General features: G+C 43.8%; 1 protein-coding gene across 3 annotated transcripts in view; it reads right to left on the bottom strand.

Annotated features, from left to right (window-relative positions):
• The window catches only part of SPIRE1 (spire type actin nucleation factor 1), a 125564-nt gene extending 112400 nt beyond the window's left edge, over window positions 1–13164 (bottom strand). Inside the window, exons 1-2 of one of the 3 annotated variants that reach the window (XM_021385583.1) lie at window positions 12627–13164; window positions 1985–2019 (exon numbers count right to left, since the gene is read on the bottom strand). In XM_021385583.1, the coding sequence (XP_021241258.1) occupies window positions 1985–2019; window positions 12627–12942 (351 nt within the window). In that variant the 5' untranslated portion in view covers window positions 12943–13164. Of the gene's footprint in view, window positions 1–1984; window positions 2020–12383; window positions 12402–12626 lie in introns of those variants that run through there. The other 2 variants (XM_021385582.1, XM_021385584.1) reach the window with 2 other exon arrangements.

Raw genomic sequence — 14108 nt, 5'->3', positions numbered from 1 at the left:
AGTATCAATTCAGGTTAGTTTACATGCTCTGCAAAAAAAAAAAAAAGTTATGACTGTTATTAGCTACATTTTTAAGAAGTTTTCCACAAACTCTAATATGTTCAATTAGGCCACGCTCTTTTCTATGGGAATAAAAAAGCGCAATAGGCGCTCTCTGCTGAATTCCTGGTTCTGAAGAACACCATCATCATCATAACCAAATCTAAAGATGCAGCCCTTAGGGGATTTGGGAGAAGGAAGAAGCCACTGACTCCTTCACTGTCTCCTTCAAAATGACAAACAGAAGAGCCAATATGATCATGGTCACAGTAATTATTAGAGAGAATTTTAAGTGGTGCCTTTGTCCCAAGGCAAATTCTAACCCGCTGAAGCTTTTCTTTCTAACCATTGTCAAAAGTAATTTTTAAAAAATACCAAAATTAAAAAGCTCTTTCTCCATGGAAGATAACAATTCATCCAACTGAATCTCAGCATTTTCTTTCAAAATAAAAGCATTTTTATTTTCCCAAAATGAATTTTTCTTATGTTCCCTTACAAATATTTTACCAGGGATTTATTATCATCGTCTCCATTTTTACTGTTGGGGTCTTTCATTATCTTGTGTTAAAAAACACAAAGCAAAACTGTAAACAGTATTTAGTATGCAAAGCAAGTGACACAGTAGATCCGCATTTCTAAGTAAGGTACCACACTCATGAACCAAGTTTCTACACATTCTGGAACATGACAGGATGCATTTGCTTAATCTGAACTATATAAAGAGAAACAAAAAGTGTTGACTTCCAATTTCTGTACTCATTTCTGTTAGGAATTAGTCCTTACTCCAGAAAGAACCTTCCCATTTTGTTATAAACACTCGCAAGAATCTGGATGGCTTTGGCAATTTGCCATGTGAGTCGAATTAGCTGGCCTTTCGTTTTACCTTTAAACCAGCCATTTTCATACACAGTTTTATTTATGTATAAACCTTATAGCAACAGCCATTTGTCACCTTCACATATATTATTGATGAGAAAACAGACAGCCCGCCAATTAGGATGCCTGCACTGGCACCATCTCCAGGCTAAGCCTGAGGTACTGGTGGAACAGCTGAAGTAAAAAACTCAGTTTTACATTTGAAAGAAAGTTCAAAAGCAGTGAGAACAGACTGCCCTGCAAAGGACACAGATAGTTGTGTTTACTGCTAGAAAAGTTTATTTAAGGAGTAGACTATATGACTTAGTCTGTATCACAATAAACAACTATGAGTTCACATCCTGTTCAGCAAGAAGGTCTGCTTAGCTTTCATTCAAGCTTTGGATTAAATCTATGAATCTGACGGAATGATTGCTTGAACATTCTTTCAACCCTCATCACAGCTAAGTACGAAAGATACAGCGTCAAATAATGGTCAAGATACAATGCAAGCAGTTTTAACTGATTCTGTATTTCCGTCGCTAGTCCAGCAAGACATCATATAACATTTCTTAGTGCCAACTCTGAATGAAAAGAAATATTTAAAAAAACAGGAAATTAGGACATCTTTAAGTGGACAAACAATCTGGAGATCACTTGTCTTTGCTTCTATCCAAATTCCTGGGTTGTCAAACATCATCAACCTATTCTGTAAACGCTATGTATTTATTCCACAATCTACTAGTTGTTTCTAAAGTAACTGTATCAAGAGAATTTATCCAAGAGGAATTATATAAAATAAAGTATTCTGCTAAAGATTCATACTTAAAAGAAATGAGTAACAAACAAGTTTACATTGTATCTCCAGCCTTGTTAATCAAAAACTACATGGACTTACTTTCCTGTTTCTGAGCATGAGACCAATTATCCCATGTTGAGACACATTTATGTACCTGTTAATCGGTGACAAATACTATGCACATTTCACAGTAAGACTTCCCATTGAAAACATTCCACATTTACGCTATGCAATAATGAAAAAGCTCTGAGCTAAATCAGCACCACCATAGAACACAAATTCTTCTCTTACCTCCATTTCTGTGCAGTGTAAACGCTCCGATTTATCTGTAATTAAAAACAAACAAAAAAAAGCTTTCAGATTAAGTCAGTGGACAGAAAACATGGTTCTTTGCCTTACTTCAATCACACATTTCAGTAATACTGGCATTACACACGCATCACAGGATTAACAACAGAAAGATCCTGCACTCTATTTGATCATAACTCTCCCTTTTAAGATCCGTCTTTAATGTTTGGCTTCATTATTTAAATTGTATGAATGATGCTCAGCCATGAAGGGAACATGCAAACATGTTGGCTTCAATTAAGCGGGAGCAAATAATTATTTCAAGAGAAAAAATATGATTAATTCGTAACTAGGAAAAAGCTACTGTCTCATTTGATACTATCGGGATATCAAAGAGTTGAACAAGAACACCAACTTCAAGAAAACTAAAGTAGAAATATTACTGTAATATTTTTGTAAGCCCCCCCTCTCAATTTTTGCATCTCAGAAACATCACTTTGGAATTTATACAATACGGAAAAATGAAGTTTCTCAATTGTTTCAGATTGAAAATTTCCATTTTCTCAAAGTCAAAACGCTTTGGTATAAAGGTGCAAGTGGCTTGATGGATTTCAAAAAATAGGACAAAAGTTTTGCATCATATACCATTTCAGCAGCAAGATTACCATTTCATAGTAATAATTCATTACCAGAGCAGCGTGAAATAATTCTGGCAGGATGATTTTCTGTTGGAAAACAATATTCAAGAAAATATTCCACAGAAGTATCTCCATTTCAAAGAGGAGATACCCAAAACTTTAATTTCAAAACACGCAGACATTTAATTTCACTTCCTTTGTCTCTTTTTGGGTTGCGCTGCACTCACACTGCTACACCTGCAATCCGCAGTGCCAGACCTGGCGGCGCTCAGCCTGGGAGCATGGGACGTGATTCTACATCCCCCTGCATTCAGAACTCAGGGCTGCACGTGTTGGCCGGGAACATCTGCTCCGATTGATGGCTGCTGAGCACGCCCACAGAACCGAAGGCCTGAATGGAGTGGTCACGGAGAGCCTGCAATCTGTAGCCCTAACTAGGAGGATTGCTTTTATCAGATTGCCTGGTGAGCTCAAGGAAGCTGAACCAAGTGGTTAGCACAATATTTGCACTGAGGAATGACCATGCTGGCTTAATGAGCAAAATCTGAATGGCATGCAAAACTGACAGCGCCAGGGAAGTCACTCGCATAGTAACAGATTAATTTTTCATATTGCACTACTCACCTTGCCTTTGAAACTAAAGGTTAAACACATCTTGAATGAATAGGGAACACCTAACCAACAGAGGGAAAGTTGTTTGCCTTTGTTTTGAACTCTTGCCAGTGTAAGCTGAACACTTAACACTGGTGTCTGATTTCATAATGAAGCACAGGAGAGTGACTTAAAAGGGCGGCTTTTAAATGTATTTTGCATCCTCTTCTCAAAAGGACTGGTGATTCTGGTTCACTCAGGTCAAGATCCATAGAAGAGCCATTTTTGGCATTCAAAATCGTAAGATTCGTGTTATTATTTTAAATTATAATTGGGGGAAATTCACTGAACTTTTCTTTTAGTACTCCTATGGCTACTAGCAGAGTTATGAATACTGGGGGCCACTTCTGTGAAATTCAAATGAACGCTGACCAAAACAATGTAAATCCACAATATAAGACAATACAAGAGCAATTCTCAGAAAGGCAGTCAAGAAAGAGGAAAAAAACATATAGCCATTTTAAACCTCTAACCATGCAATGGCATACCAGTCCTCCAGTACTTGTAACCACTGATAAACTATTTCAAGTTGCATCTCCCATAGTCTAGTGGAAGAGGAGTCAACCACCACCAGATCCTCTCAGTAGCACCGACACAAAGCACCCATCGCTACACCTCAAAGCCACGCTGAGGTCCTACAAAGAGCCTTTGAACAGAAGGTTTAACCAAATCCTTCCAAAACAAACCCATCAGCTCAGACCAGAACAAACAATGTAAAAATTGCATTTATAACGGAATAGCAAGAAACTCATCTCACAACGCCTTTGATAAATCTTTGATAAATTTTCATGAAAGCATCTGAACTTTAGAAACTTGCCTTATTTCATACATGATGCTATCAAAATTAACTACTGCTTTCAGAGCAAATATTTATTATTACTGTAACTAATGTAGAGAACATATTAAGCTGATTTTTTTACTCTCGTTACCTGCGAACTGGGTAACACCACCAAAGAGCCATGTTTCTACCAGCACTTAAAAACAACAGAATTGTTTTTTAGCATGGGATTCCATATTCCAGGTAGGGAAGGGGGAGGAACAAGTAGTTTAAGTCTCACAACAGCTCAAATGCACTATAGATGGTATTCTAGTCAGGTGCAAACTACTGATTGATGTACATCATTTTAATATTATAGATTTACCTCACTCCTCCCTTACCTACCCCTCTGAACTCTGATTCCAGCTATACACTGAGCAGATTTCCCTGATCTGTTTGCAGTGACTTATGGGCACACTCCTCTGAAAATTTCCCAAATTACCGAAGACCCAGGTACTAACAGTACTCGCCCAAGAAATACACACTGACTTGAATTTGTCAAGACTGACGTGAATTTGCTTTTGTGTGGTCTGCGCAAGCCAATTTACTCCTAATAGCCAGGAACAGAAATTTCTTCTCCTCAGCTGAGATTACTGAAAAAAAAAAAAACAGGAACTTCTAAACATAGCCTAAGGGTCACAGTTTCCTAATTTGCACTGGGAGGAATAAAAATACGTCCCTATAAGTCATAAAACTGTCTCTGTTTGCAGTCTCTGTCTGCAAGCAGCCTTCAATGTTTATCCGGTAACTAGGTGAAGGTTTACAAAGTCATGTCAGCTGTTGCTTCTTTACCTAGATCCATCCTTCTCCACACTTCACAGCCGTTCAGCTACCTGCTAAGCTGTGCAGCAATTTCACTGTTCTTCATGCCAAAATATACATATCTCAACTGTATTTTTCCATGACAGCTTTCCAATAGTGACTAATGCATTCATTACTAGCAAACAGCATAACTTGAATCATCAAGTTAACTTCAATTTACAAACATGCTACAGTTTGAGAAATCACATGATCTTTCACTCATAGGTTGGTGAAAAGAAAAAACCCTTCGTTTTTTGCAAGAAGCAAAGAGGCTTAAATAGGAGGTTTCCTGTATGTCTGAAAACTGTTTTCAAAGAGCCACATGTGTCATGAAATAATAAGAACAACAACACAACAACAAACCCCTGGGCAACATTTTTCATTTCTCAGAATTTCTGTTTGAAAATTATTCATATTTCCAACCCCCAGCAAGTGGACTCAGGCCAAGCTTCCATCAAGCACTAAGGCACTCTGACTCATCCCTCAGGGCAGGAACTTCAGGCCGCCATTTCAACAGGGAAAAATAATTACTTTCACATAATCTCTCAGAACGCTGTTTAAAAAGGACTATACACAATTTATCAATAGCCCGTGCTTCACTCAAGTACAATTGCCATGCTTTCCAAGGATGAGCAAATCACAGGTAAGGATCTCCACAGATTTAAAAACAGCAAGCATATCATGTACTGCTGCCAGTACTAAGGAGCCTGCTTTTAAGACTTCATTTTAAAGCTGAAGTAGATAATTTGGCATGTTGAAATGGACCAATATAGGCTATAAACGCAGGATGTACAAAACAGTTTGCACTCCACTGTCCAAAGAAATCCTAAACTACTGAGTCAGTGTTTGTGATTTGACACCACAGCCGCAGGGCTGTTGCTTCCACTAGAAGCAGCTTAAGAGCTTCAGAGCACCTTCCTGGCCTGCCTTCAACATCCCCAGCTCCTCTGGATGGATCTGAAAGCGCTGGCTTGCTTTCAGAATCAAGCTTGTCAGCACTGATGTTCCAACAACTGTGTAGCTGATGTATGCTTCAGCAACAAGCCTGAAAATGATTTTGCGTTGAAGAGTAACATTCTACTTAGATTTCACAGCCTACTTCCGTGCTTCTGGGTGAACTAAACCTACTGCTTCCACAACAGTAGACCTCAGAGTGCCTTCAGGATAGAGGGGCACTGCCCATTCAATAAGTTGAATTTGTATTTGCTTTCTGACTTTCAAGTCTTCAAGAGGCACTGTACCTGCAATAATAGTAGGCTTTTCCTTGCCCTTAAGAGAAGAAGGAACTCCTTAGAAGAAAAACATCAGTCTCATTTAACCATCCGACTGCAGGAATTGGGGCATTCACTACCAAATCTGACAAGATTTGCAACTCAAGAGTCAAGACTTGCACCAATAAAAGGAGAAAGAACAAAGAAAGCAGAGGCAACCAGGCAACATAAAAAGATGAATATGTAAAGAACTGGATTCATATTTACGTGGAGAGGAAAATAATGGATGTAGCAAGAGTGAGACAGATTTCTTGTAGAGGATGGATGTTACAGGAGAAGCAGAAATGAAAAAAAAATGGAAGGACAGAGAGAGATCTTGGGTAAAAACAAAAACAAATAAACAAAAGGTCAAAGTAGCAAAGAAAAATACAGGTCAAGCATAGGCTATACGAACCACCAGGCTGCAAGATGGAAGGTGAAGAAGACTGAGAACAGGAGGAAGAAGATTGGGAGTAGGAGAGTTAACAACAGACCCCTCAGAGAGGTTATTTTTAAGAAAAACGCTTAGATCCTCAGGATCAACAGATCTCTCTTCTAAACTATGTAATTAAAAATGACAAGAAATTAGGTGAACCTTTACAGCTCATGACTTTTGGGATCTACACTGTGATTTATGTATCTGCCTCCAGTTGATGATTTGGAAATGATCTGCCTCACTTTTCACACTGGGACATGACAAAGGAAAGAAAATTCACAGAAAATACAAAGAAAATTCAGAGAGGTTACAGAAGGAGGCCAGAAATCTCCTCCACCACATCAATCTTTTATCATGCCTCCATCTTTCTCCCTTCAACCCGGATTCACTGAAATTACTCCTCATTTTACACAGTTGTAAGTAATCACAGAATCATCGGATGGCTTGGGATGAAAGGCACTCCAAGGATTACCAAGTTCCAGCCCCTAGCCACAGCAGAGTTGGAATCCTCTATACATTGTACAAAACAAGTAAAGACTGACAGTTCTTTTACATGGTTATGTTTTGTAGTGAAAATAATTTCAAAATAATATTCTTTAATACCAAATTAACAAACCCACACTATGCTAAAGCTATCCTCTAAGGTATGATACAATGATTATTTATTGTCTTGTCCCACTTCTACTCTGCACAAGGAAACTGGCTCTGGCCACTGGACAATTGTTTCTACAGTCAGCTGCTCACCCTCCGTAGCAAACCTCTAAGTCTACCTAAGGATCGAGTCAATTTTGTTATTCTAAGATAAATATTGTGGTCAATGCACATCTCCAAGTGCTGCACAGCTCTATTTGTAGCCATCATTCTTTTGTGCAAATACTTATTAAAGTACAGATAATGCACTCACTCTTCTCTGGCATGCCCATATATTAGTCTTTTCCCAAAAACGCATGAATGTGCACTCATAGTTCACATGTCTCAAAAAATTTTCTTTACCTTAAGTTCTGTTACTCTAATTGTATTTTTGTTCCTCCTGGAGCTATCCACTTACTTGCCAGTCCAACAAGCATGTGTGTTGCAAGAGAATGCTGACTCCACTGAAGGCTGCTGGGAGTTTCCAGCAGGCCACAGCTTTCCTAAACTGATACCACAGCACTGTTGTACCAGTCATGAACTTTTACCAGCTGTTAATCAACTCTCAAATAGATGGAAAAGTAGTCCTCCATTTTTCTCTACCTTGGCTATGTCTGCAGCCTTGTATTTACACTGTACAAACTGACTCACCTCTTTGTTGCCCTTAAAGTGCACAGCAATAAAATTCAATAGCACACTCACAGCTCTACGTGCGTCACGCAAACGAGCTTAAGGTTTTATCGGGAATGGAACAATAATTAATTGTTCTGTCTCTTTACCGGATCCAATTCTGTAATCTAATAAATTAATGCAGAAACAAAAAGTTTTTCTGCAGCTTTCTTCTGATAGAGATGATGAAAAAGCTCCCTCACTTTTCTAAGATATGTCCATTGTCAAGAGGGATCCAGGGTGCTACGTATCTTTAATCCTCTCATTGCTTGCCTTACCACAACCCACCTGCTCCAGCCTCGGCAAGGACAGTCACGCTCCAGTCAGGCTCCTTCAGCACGCTGCTGTGGGTCAGCCTCTCTGCCTGAGGCCATTCTCGGTCCTGAATCACCCCATTAAAGGCTACTCTGTCACACCATCACAACTACTGCCCTCAATTTTGAAGTCCTTAACATGCTACCCCACTCCTACCTATCATCCCTCACCCAGTTAGTACCTGGTAAAGTGTCACCTCCAGCCAGGTACTGAAACTGGACTCCATTACTCAGTACTTTTTGCGTCATGAATATCTGAAGCCCACGACTCTTCAAAGTTTCAGATCTTAAAGTTTTCCTTAAGAGCTACAAATGCAAATTTCAGAGAACACCGAATTACTCACTATGCCTTCTTAGCGTGATTTGCAAAAATGTAAATGTGATAAGTAACAGAGGTCACCTATCACTATTGGTAGCTTTCTTCCACTTGTTTTGTGCAAGCATCTGGAATGTGAATTAATGTATTTAGTTATTTGAAACCACAGACATTATTTTGTTACACTGGGGTCTTTCTGTTATTCTCTGTCCAACAAGGTCCCTGGGCATCCGCTTGCATTCACAGAGAACCCACCCAAACTCCCAGTGCTTCAGCATAAGCCACAACTGGAAGACTTCCAGTTACTCTTACATACTAGAAAATACTGTAATGGTAGAAAGCTTGGCATGAATGAGGCCTAAGCCTTTTCCCTTTTACAGACGAGTGCAACAAGCAACACAGATGAAGCATTAACCCACCAAGGCTCTTTCTCTGCTGTCTAGAGCCATTTTCTTCCTACGCTGACTTCCACCATTACTAGATATATACCTTAAAAATCCAGCCAAGAGATGGTGAGATTTGTTGACCCTTACTAGCTTTAAGTACAGATGTTTCTGAATATCCTTCTGGATTCAGAGTGTAACTGTTAATTCTAGAAGTGGGATTTATTTCAGCAGTATTCATAGCAGCACCTATTTTGAAATTTAAACAGCAAACACAGCTAGTCCTATCTATTATCTTTCAAAAGAATTGACCAAATTAGAAGGAAAACATCAGGACATTCATTTTGTTCCAAAAAGCCTGCATATTTTTCATCAGCATTCTTCAAGAGACTGGTAGATGAGAATGTCTTGATGCACACAAGCTCAATTTGCATTTATTAGCCTTATAATTTCCGCCCTGCCTTCCAGTAGCTGGGCACACAAAGAAGAACGTGAAAATCACTAAAACTGCCCACATTGTGTAAGCTATTCCTCTCCGGCGTGTCTCACCCTGAGCTCTCCGAGTCCCATGAAAGCCACCATACAGTCAGCTTCTCTGTGATCTTCCTGGTTCAAAGCAGGAATACCCCCTGCACCATACCCTCACTCTGAACACCTGGCAGCTGTCCCAGAGAAAACCTGCATGGTACTTAATGCTGACAAAGCCAGTGGCAGCCTTCCTCTGTGCCTCCTCCTCCAGGGCCCGAGCACAGCGCAGACAAGGCCTGCCACCATCGCGCACAGAAGGGAAGGCCTTCTGTGGCCTTCCCTGTGAAGGATTGCTGTCTGTGAGCAGGCCTCAGCAGCTGAAACTTGGTTTCTCCAAGCTTGTTCATCCCCAGAATTGTCTCCTACAGTAGAGGGATGTGTGGCCAGGGCTCAAAGAACATCCGCGTGGCCACACAGTTTCTGAGGATCAATTTCCTGCAACCCTGCCGCATCTAAGTACAGGGCACAAGTTCCTTCTTGTGCAGATTCCCTACTGCTGTATCTATCACTTCATCACTGCTTCAAGTTTAAAAAAACAACCACCACCACTTGCAAGCGCTGCCCCTCAAGGAAAGGATTCAAAGGAGTCAAACCACACATTTACATCAAACATTTAAACTTGTTCAGAAGTTGGTTTTGATTGCAGCTGGCACCTCACTAGATGCGACCCTGAGTTCACTTCGTATTAATTGCAAGTAAAATACAGAGGACAAAAACATGCATTAAGTAAAATACTTTCTATGCTTTATCTCCAATTTCATCTGGGGTATTCCTAAGCAACCCACTTTTCTGTGGTATCGAGATGTCAGGCAGTTACAATGATTCATACAAAGAAGACCACAGCGAACTCCTTATTTTTTCCACATTCAGGTTTGCTCTTTTCCTCACTCCAGATCTGGCAGACGGTATGGTTTGCAACACACTGTGAAAACATCGCTTCATCAGTGTCCCTAAAGCAAACTCTGTGACACGGCCGCATTTGCTCTTGAATTAGCCTGAGCTCTGCTGACAGGCATGACTGATCACATCGTTCCCCGCAGCCCTGAACAAAGCCCGAATGTTCACTACCCAAAGGCGCCATTCTTTGGGGACTCCTTTATTTGCCCACACAGGATTCTCTTGTGCACAGACACAGAAACCAACAGCCAATACTGGATTCTGTGAATCATCCAAACCTATGCACCAACCTACAGTCATACATTTTTAATGCAGTAACAAAACAGTTTCACAGCTCGGAGCACTAACCCACAGAACCCCTACTGCTCCCACTAATCTCCTGACACAGCTACTCAAACCTCACTTGTCCAAGATAGGAAGGCAGGAAAACAATGATGAGGAATCCTTCCTGATCCTCTCTCACCAAGGATTCACGTCAGGTAACATGAACGCTCGCGTGAAAATGAACAATTGGGTGATGTTTCCATTCTGAATCATTTTTTCTTCTAGTTAGCCAAAACCTAATTGATTAAAAAAATAACAAGATAACCAAGTATTAACAGACTCCATAGGTAAAACCAAGAAGATTTTAAAATTGTTCTCTGGTTTTGGTTAATGACAGGGGCTCAGTGTCAAGGTTGTTTTTCTGCCCTGCGTATCAGTGAAACTCATCTTTGTTTCCTACCTCAAGGACATTTTATACATTTTCTGAGTATTTTTAGTTGGAATTTCAAGCATTACACGTTAACCAGAAAACTAATTCATAAGAAACGGATTAGGAAACGTACCACTGAATTCTACATAATCAGTACTTCTCTTTAAGATAACTTTAATTTGTATCTCAAGAGTAAAATTAACGTGTCCAGACAGCTGCAGGGCCCACGTTCCTGCATTGGGCTCCCCAGCCATAGCACCAGGGTAGTGCTCCTTATATTCTCATTGCAAGTAAGCAGAAGGCATGAGTGTTAAAGTCAGTATCCATTCAAGAGGCTTGTGCTGAAATTGGGTCACAATGCTCACTAATCATAACCTAAGGACATTGAGGGGAGTGGTAAAGAAAAGAAATGGAGCAGCTCAAAAAATACCAAAAAGAAGCAAGCTGGATATCAGCTCTTCAATTTAGTGCATTATCAACATTCACTGTATCCTGCAAATGATGGTTTCCAATGGAAACCAGCGCAGGATCCACAAACCAATGAATAAAAGCTGCTTGACCGGAACCACACTGGTTTTGTGCTGTTGACAGTTGCTCCTACAAACACACAGAATCCTTTGCACAAGCTCAAAGGCTGAGCAACGCATTGCCCCAGTGTGCTCAAAGCTACAGACACAGGGGAGATGGGGGAAGGACCCCAGGAGGAATGCTGTTGCCGTGAAGATTCAGGCAGGAGTGGGATCATCAAGCAGTGGACAGCTGGCAGCAAGCTCCCTCCTGCCTCCTCCCTTGGAGAAGCCTGAACTTCACACCCTGATACACCCAATACCTTCCTACAGGCCATTAATACGTACTGTAAGAGGAAATGGAATGAGCTGTCAAACAGCAAGGAAAAAGCAACAAAAGGGAAAGAAAAAAAAAACATAATAAATCAAGGCATTTCCTACTGCTGAACAGAGAGAGGAAGGAGTCTGATAGCATCTCAGAGCACCGTAAGTAAAGCAGCATGCAGTACTCCGCTCTGTGCGTTCTTGTGACACAGTTTCCCTGCTTGCGGAGGTATCTCCCCAGCACCTCTGGGGGCTGGGCTGGCATTCTATTAACACGACAATAACCTAATTTTTAAATTTAAAAGCGCATCAGATCACGTTTAAATGGAAGACAACTATTAAGCTCGTTTAACTCATGGAAGGGGATCAGGGCCCCTGATTCATCCTGTGCATTCTGATGCTCGCGTGTACCGCCGGCTCTAGACCGGATTACTGTGAATCTCTGCAAAGACTTCAGCCAGACACTTCATCAAAAGGCCCCATTAACGAGCAACACCCAGCGTAATACCCACGCTCCCATTTTGTGAATTGCGCTCCGCAGCCCTTACACTTCTATCTCGGGAAAGCCAGCGCTGGTGAATGCTGGCGGATCGCTTCCCGAGCGACGGCAAGCTGCATCTCCGTGCTGGCCAGCCTGACTTTCTTTTCGGAAACCAAGCTTTATACGCAACCGCGTCTACTGGCAGCCGGGTCCGCTGCGCAGCGCAGGTGCGGGCCGCCCGCCGCCCCCCGCCCGGACATCAGCGCCGCACACGACGCCCCCGGCAGGACCACCGGCCCCGAGCCCTTACCTGCGGCGGGCGGCGCGCGGCAGGGCTCGGCCTGCTGCAGGGTGACGGCCCCGTCCCGCCACACGCGGAGGTGGGCGGCCGCCCCTAGCCTGCCCGCGGGGCTCTCCCGGCGGCGGGCCCGCAGCCAGGCGCAGCACTGGTAGCAGACGGCCCACGCCTGCTCCTCGTTGATGGGCTGGTTGTAGAGCCGGAGGATCTCCTCCAACGACAGCGCCTCCGGCTGCCCGCCGGCCCCGCCGTCCTCCTCCTCGTCGGCGGCGGAGGGGCGGGAGGCGCCGGGCTGGGGCTCCGCGCCGCGCTCCCCCGGCAGCGCCATGCCCCGCTCCGCCGCCCGGGCTGCCCGCTCTGCTGCTCGGCTCAGGCCCCGCTGCGGCTGCTTCTGCTGCTGCCACTCGCGGTGCTGCTGCTGCTGCTTGTGGTGCTGCCGCGCGGTCCCGCCGCGCTCATCCTCCCCGCCCCGCCAGTGGCAGCAGGCCGCCGGACAGCCCGGCCCAGGCAGGCGGGCGGGCAGCGGCCGGCCGGCGGGAGGAGCGGCGCCCGCCGCTGCCGCCGCCGCCGCAGGGGGCACAGCTCATAGCAACGCAATGGCGTCCTCGCCCGCCCCCGCCGCCAGCGGCCGCCGCTCGGCGCCGCAGCGCCCCCTGCCGGCCGGCCCGGGCCTGCCCGCTGCGTCAGGCACGGATGAGCCTGCGTCCTTGGGCCGTGGGTTCCGCACAGCTTCGCCGATAAACCCCCCTCCAACGTTTAGGAATTGCACGATTCTGCTTCACTGTTACTGGTGTTCCAGGTTGCACAGAAAGCGTCAGCGAACAGAGCGCTGTGTTCAAGCTGACGGAGGGCCGCGGCTCCCGCGCAGCACCCACGCCCAGGGCCATGCAGCTCCCTGACGGGAGGGAGCTCGGTCGGTCTCCGTCGCGGGAGCAGGCGGGAGAGTCCGCAGGCACACAAAGGCCTGAGAGCAGCTCTTGTGTGCGCTGCCCACAGCCGGAGCTGCCTTCCACACGTGAGGGAGATGACGGGGCTGCGCGTGAGTCGGAGGCCCTCCAGCGGAGAGCCGCAAAGATGTTGAAGGGCTGGAGCATCTCCTGTATGAGGAAAGGCTGAGTAACCGGGGTCTGTTCAGCCTCAGGAAAAGAAGACTGAGAGGGGGTCTGATTAATGTTTATAAATATTTAACGGACGTGGGAGACAAATGGATGAGGCCAGGCTCCTCTTGGTGGTGTGTAGCGATAGGACAAGGAGTTATGGCCTAAAACTGGAACATAGGAAGTTCTGTCCTGACATGCAGAACTTCTTTACAGGAAGGGTGACAGAGCACTGGAACAGGCTGCCCAGAGAGGTTGTGGAGTTTCCTTCTATGGAGATATTCAAGACCCATCTGGACACCTACAATTTTACCCAGCTGCAGTTTTAGCAAAGGCAGTTAAACATTCCCTCTCAGCATCCCCTTCCTACGAAATACGAGGCTGGTAACATACACGA

Source organism: Numida meleagris, chromosome 2 (genome assembly GCF_002078875.1).
Source record: "Numida meleagris isolate 19003 breed g44 Domestic line chromosome 2, NumMel1.0, whole genome shotgun sequence".
NCBI lineage: Eukaryota > Metazoa > Chordata > Aves > Galliformes > Numididae > Numida > Numida meleagris.
This window is presented reverse-complemented; position numbering and strand designations above follow the sequence as displayed.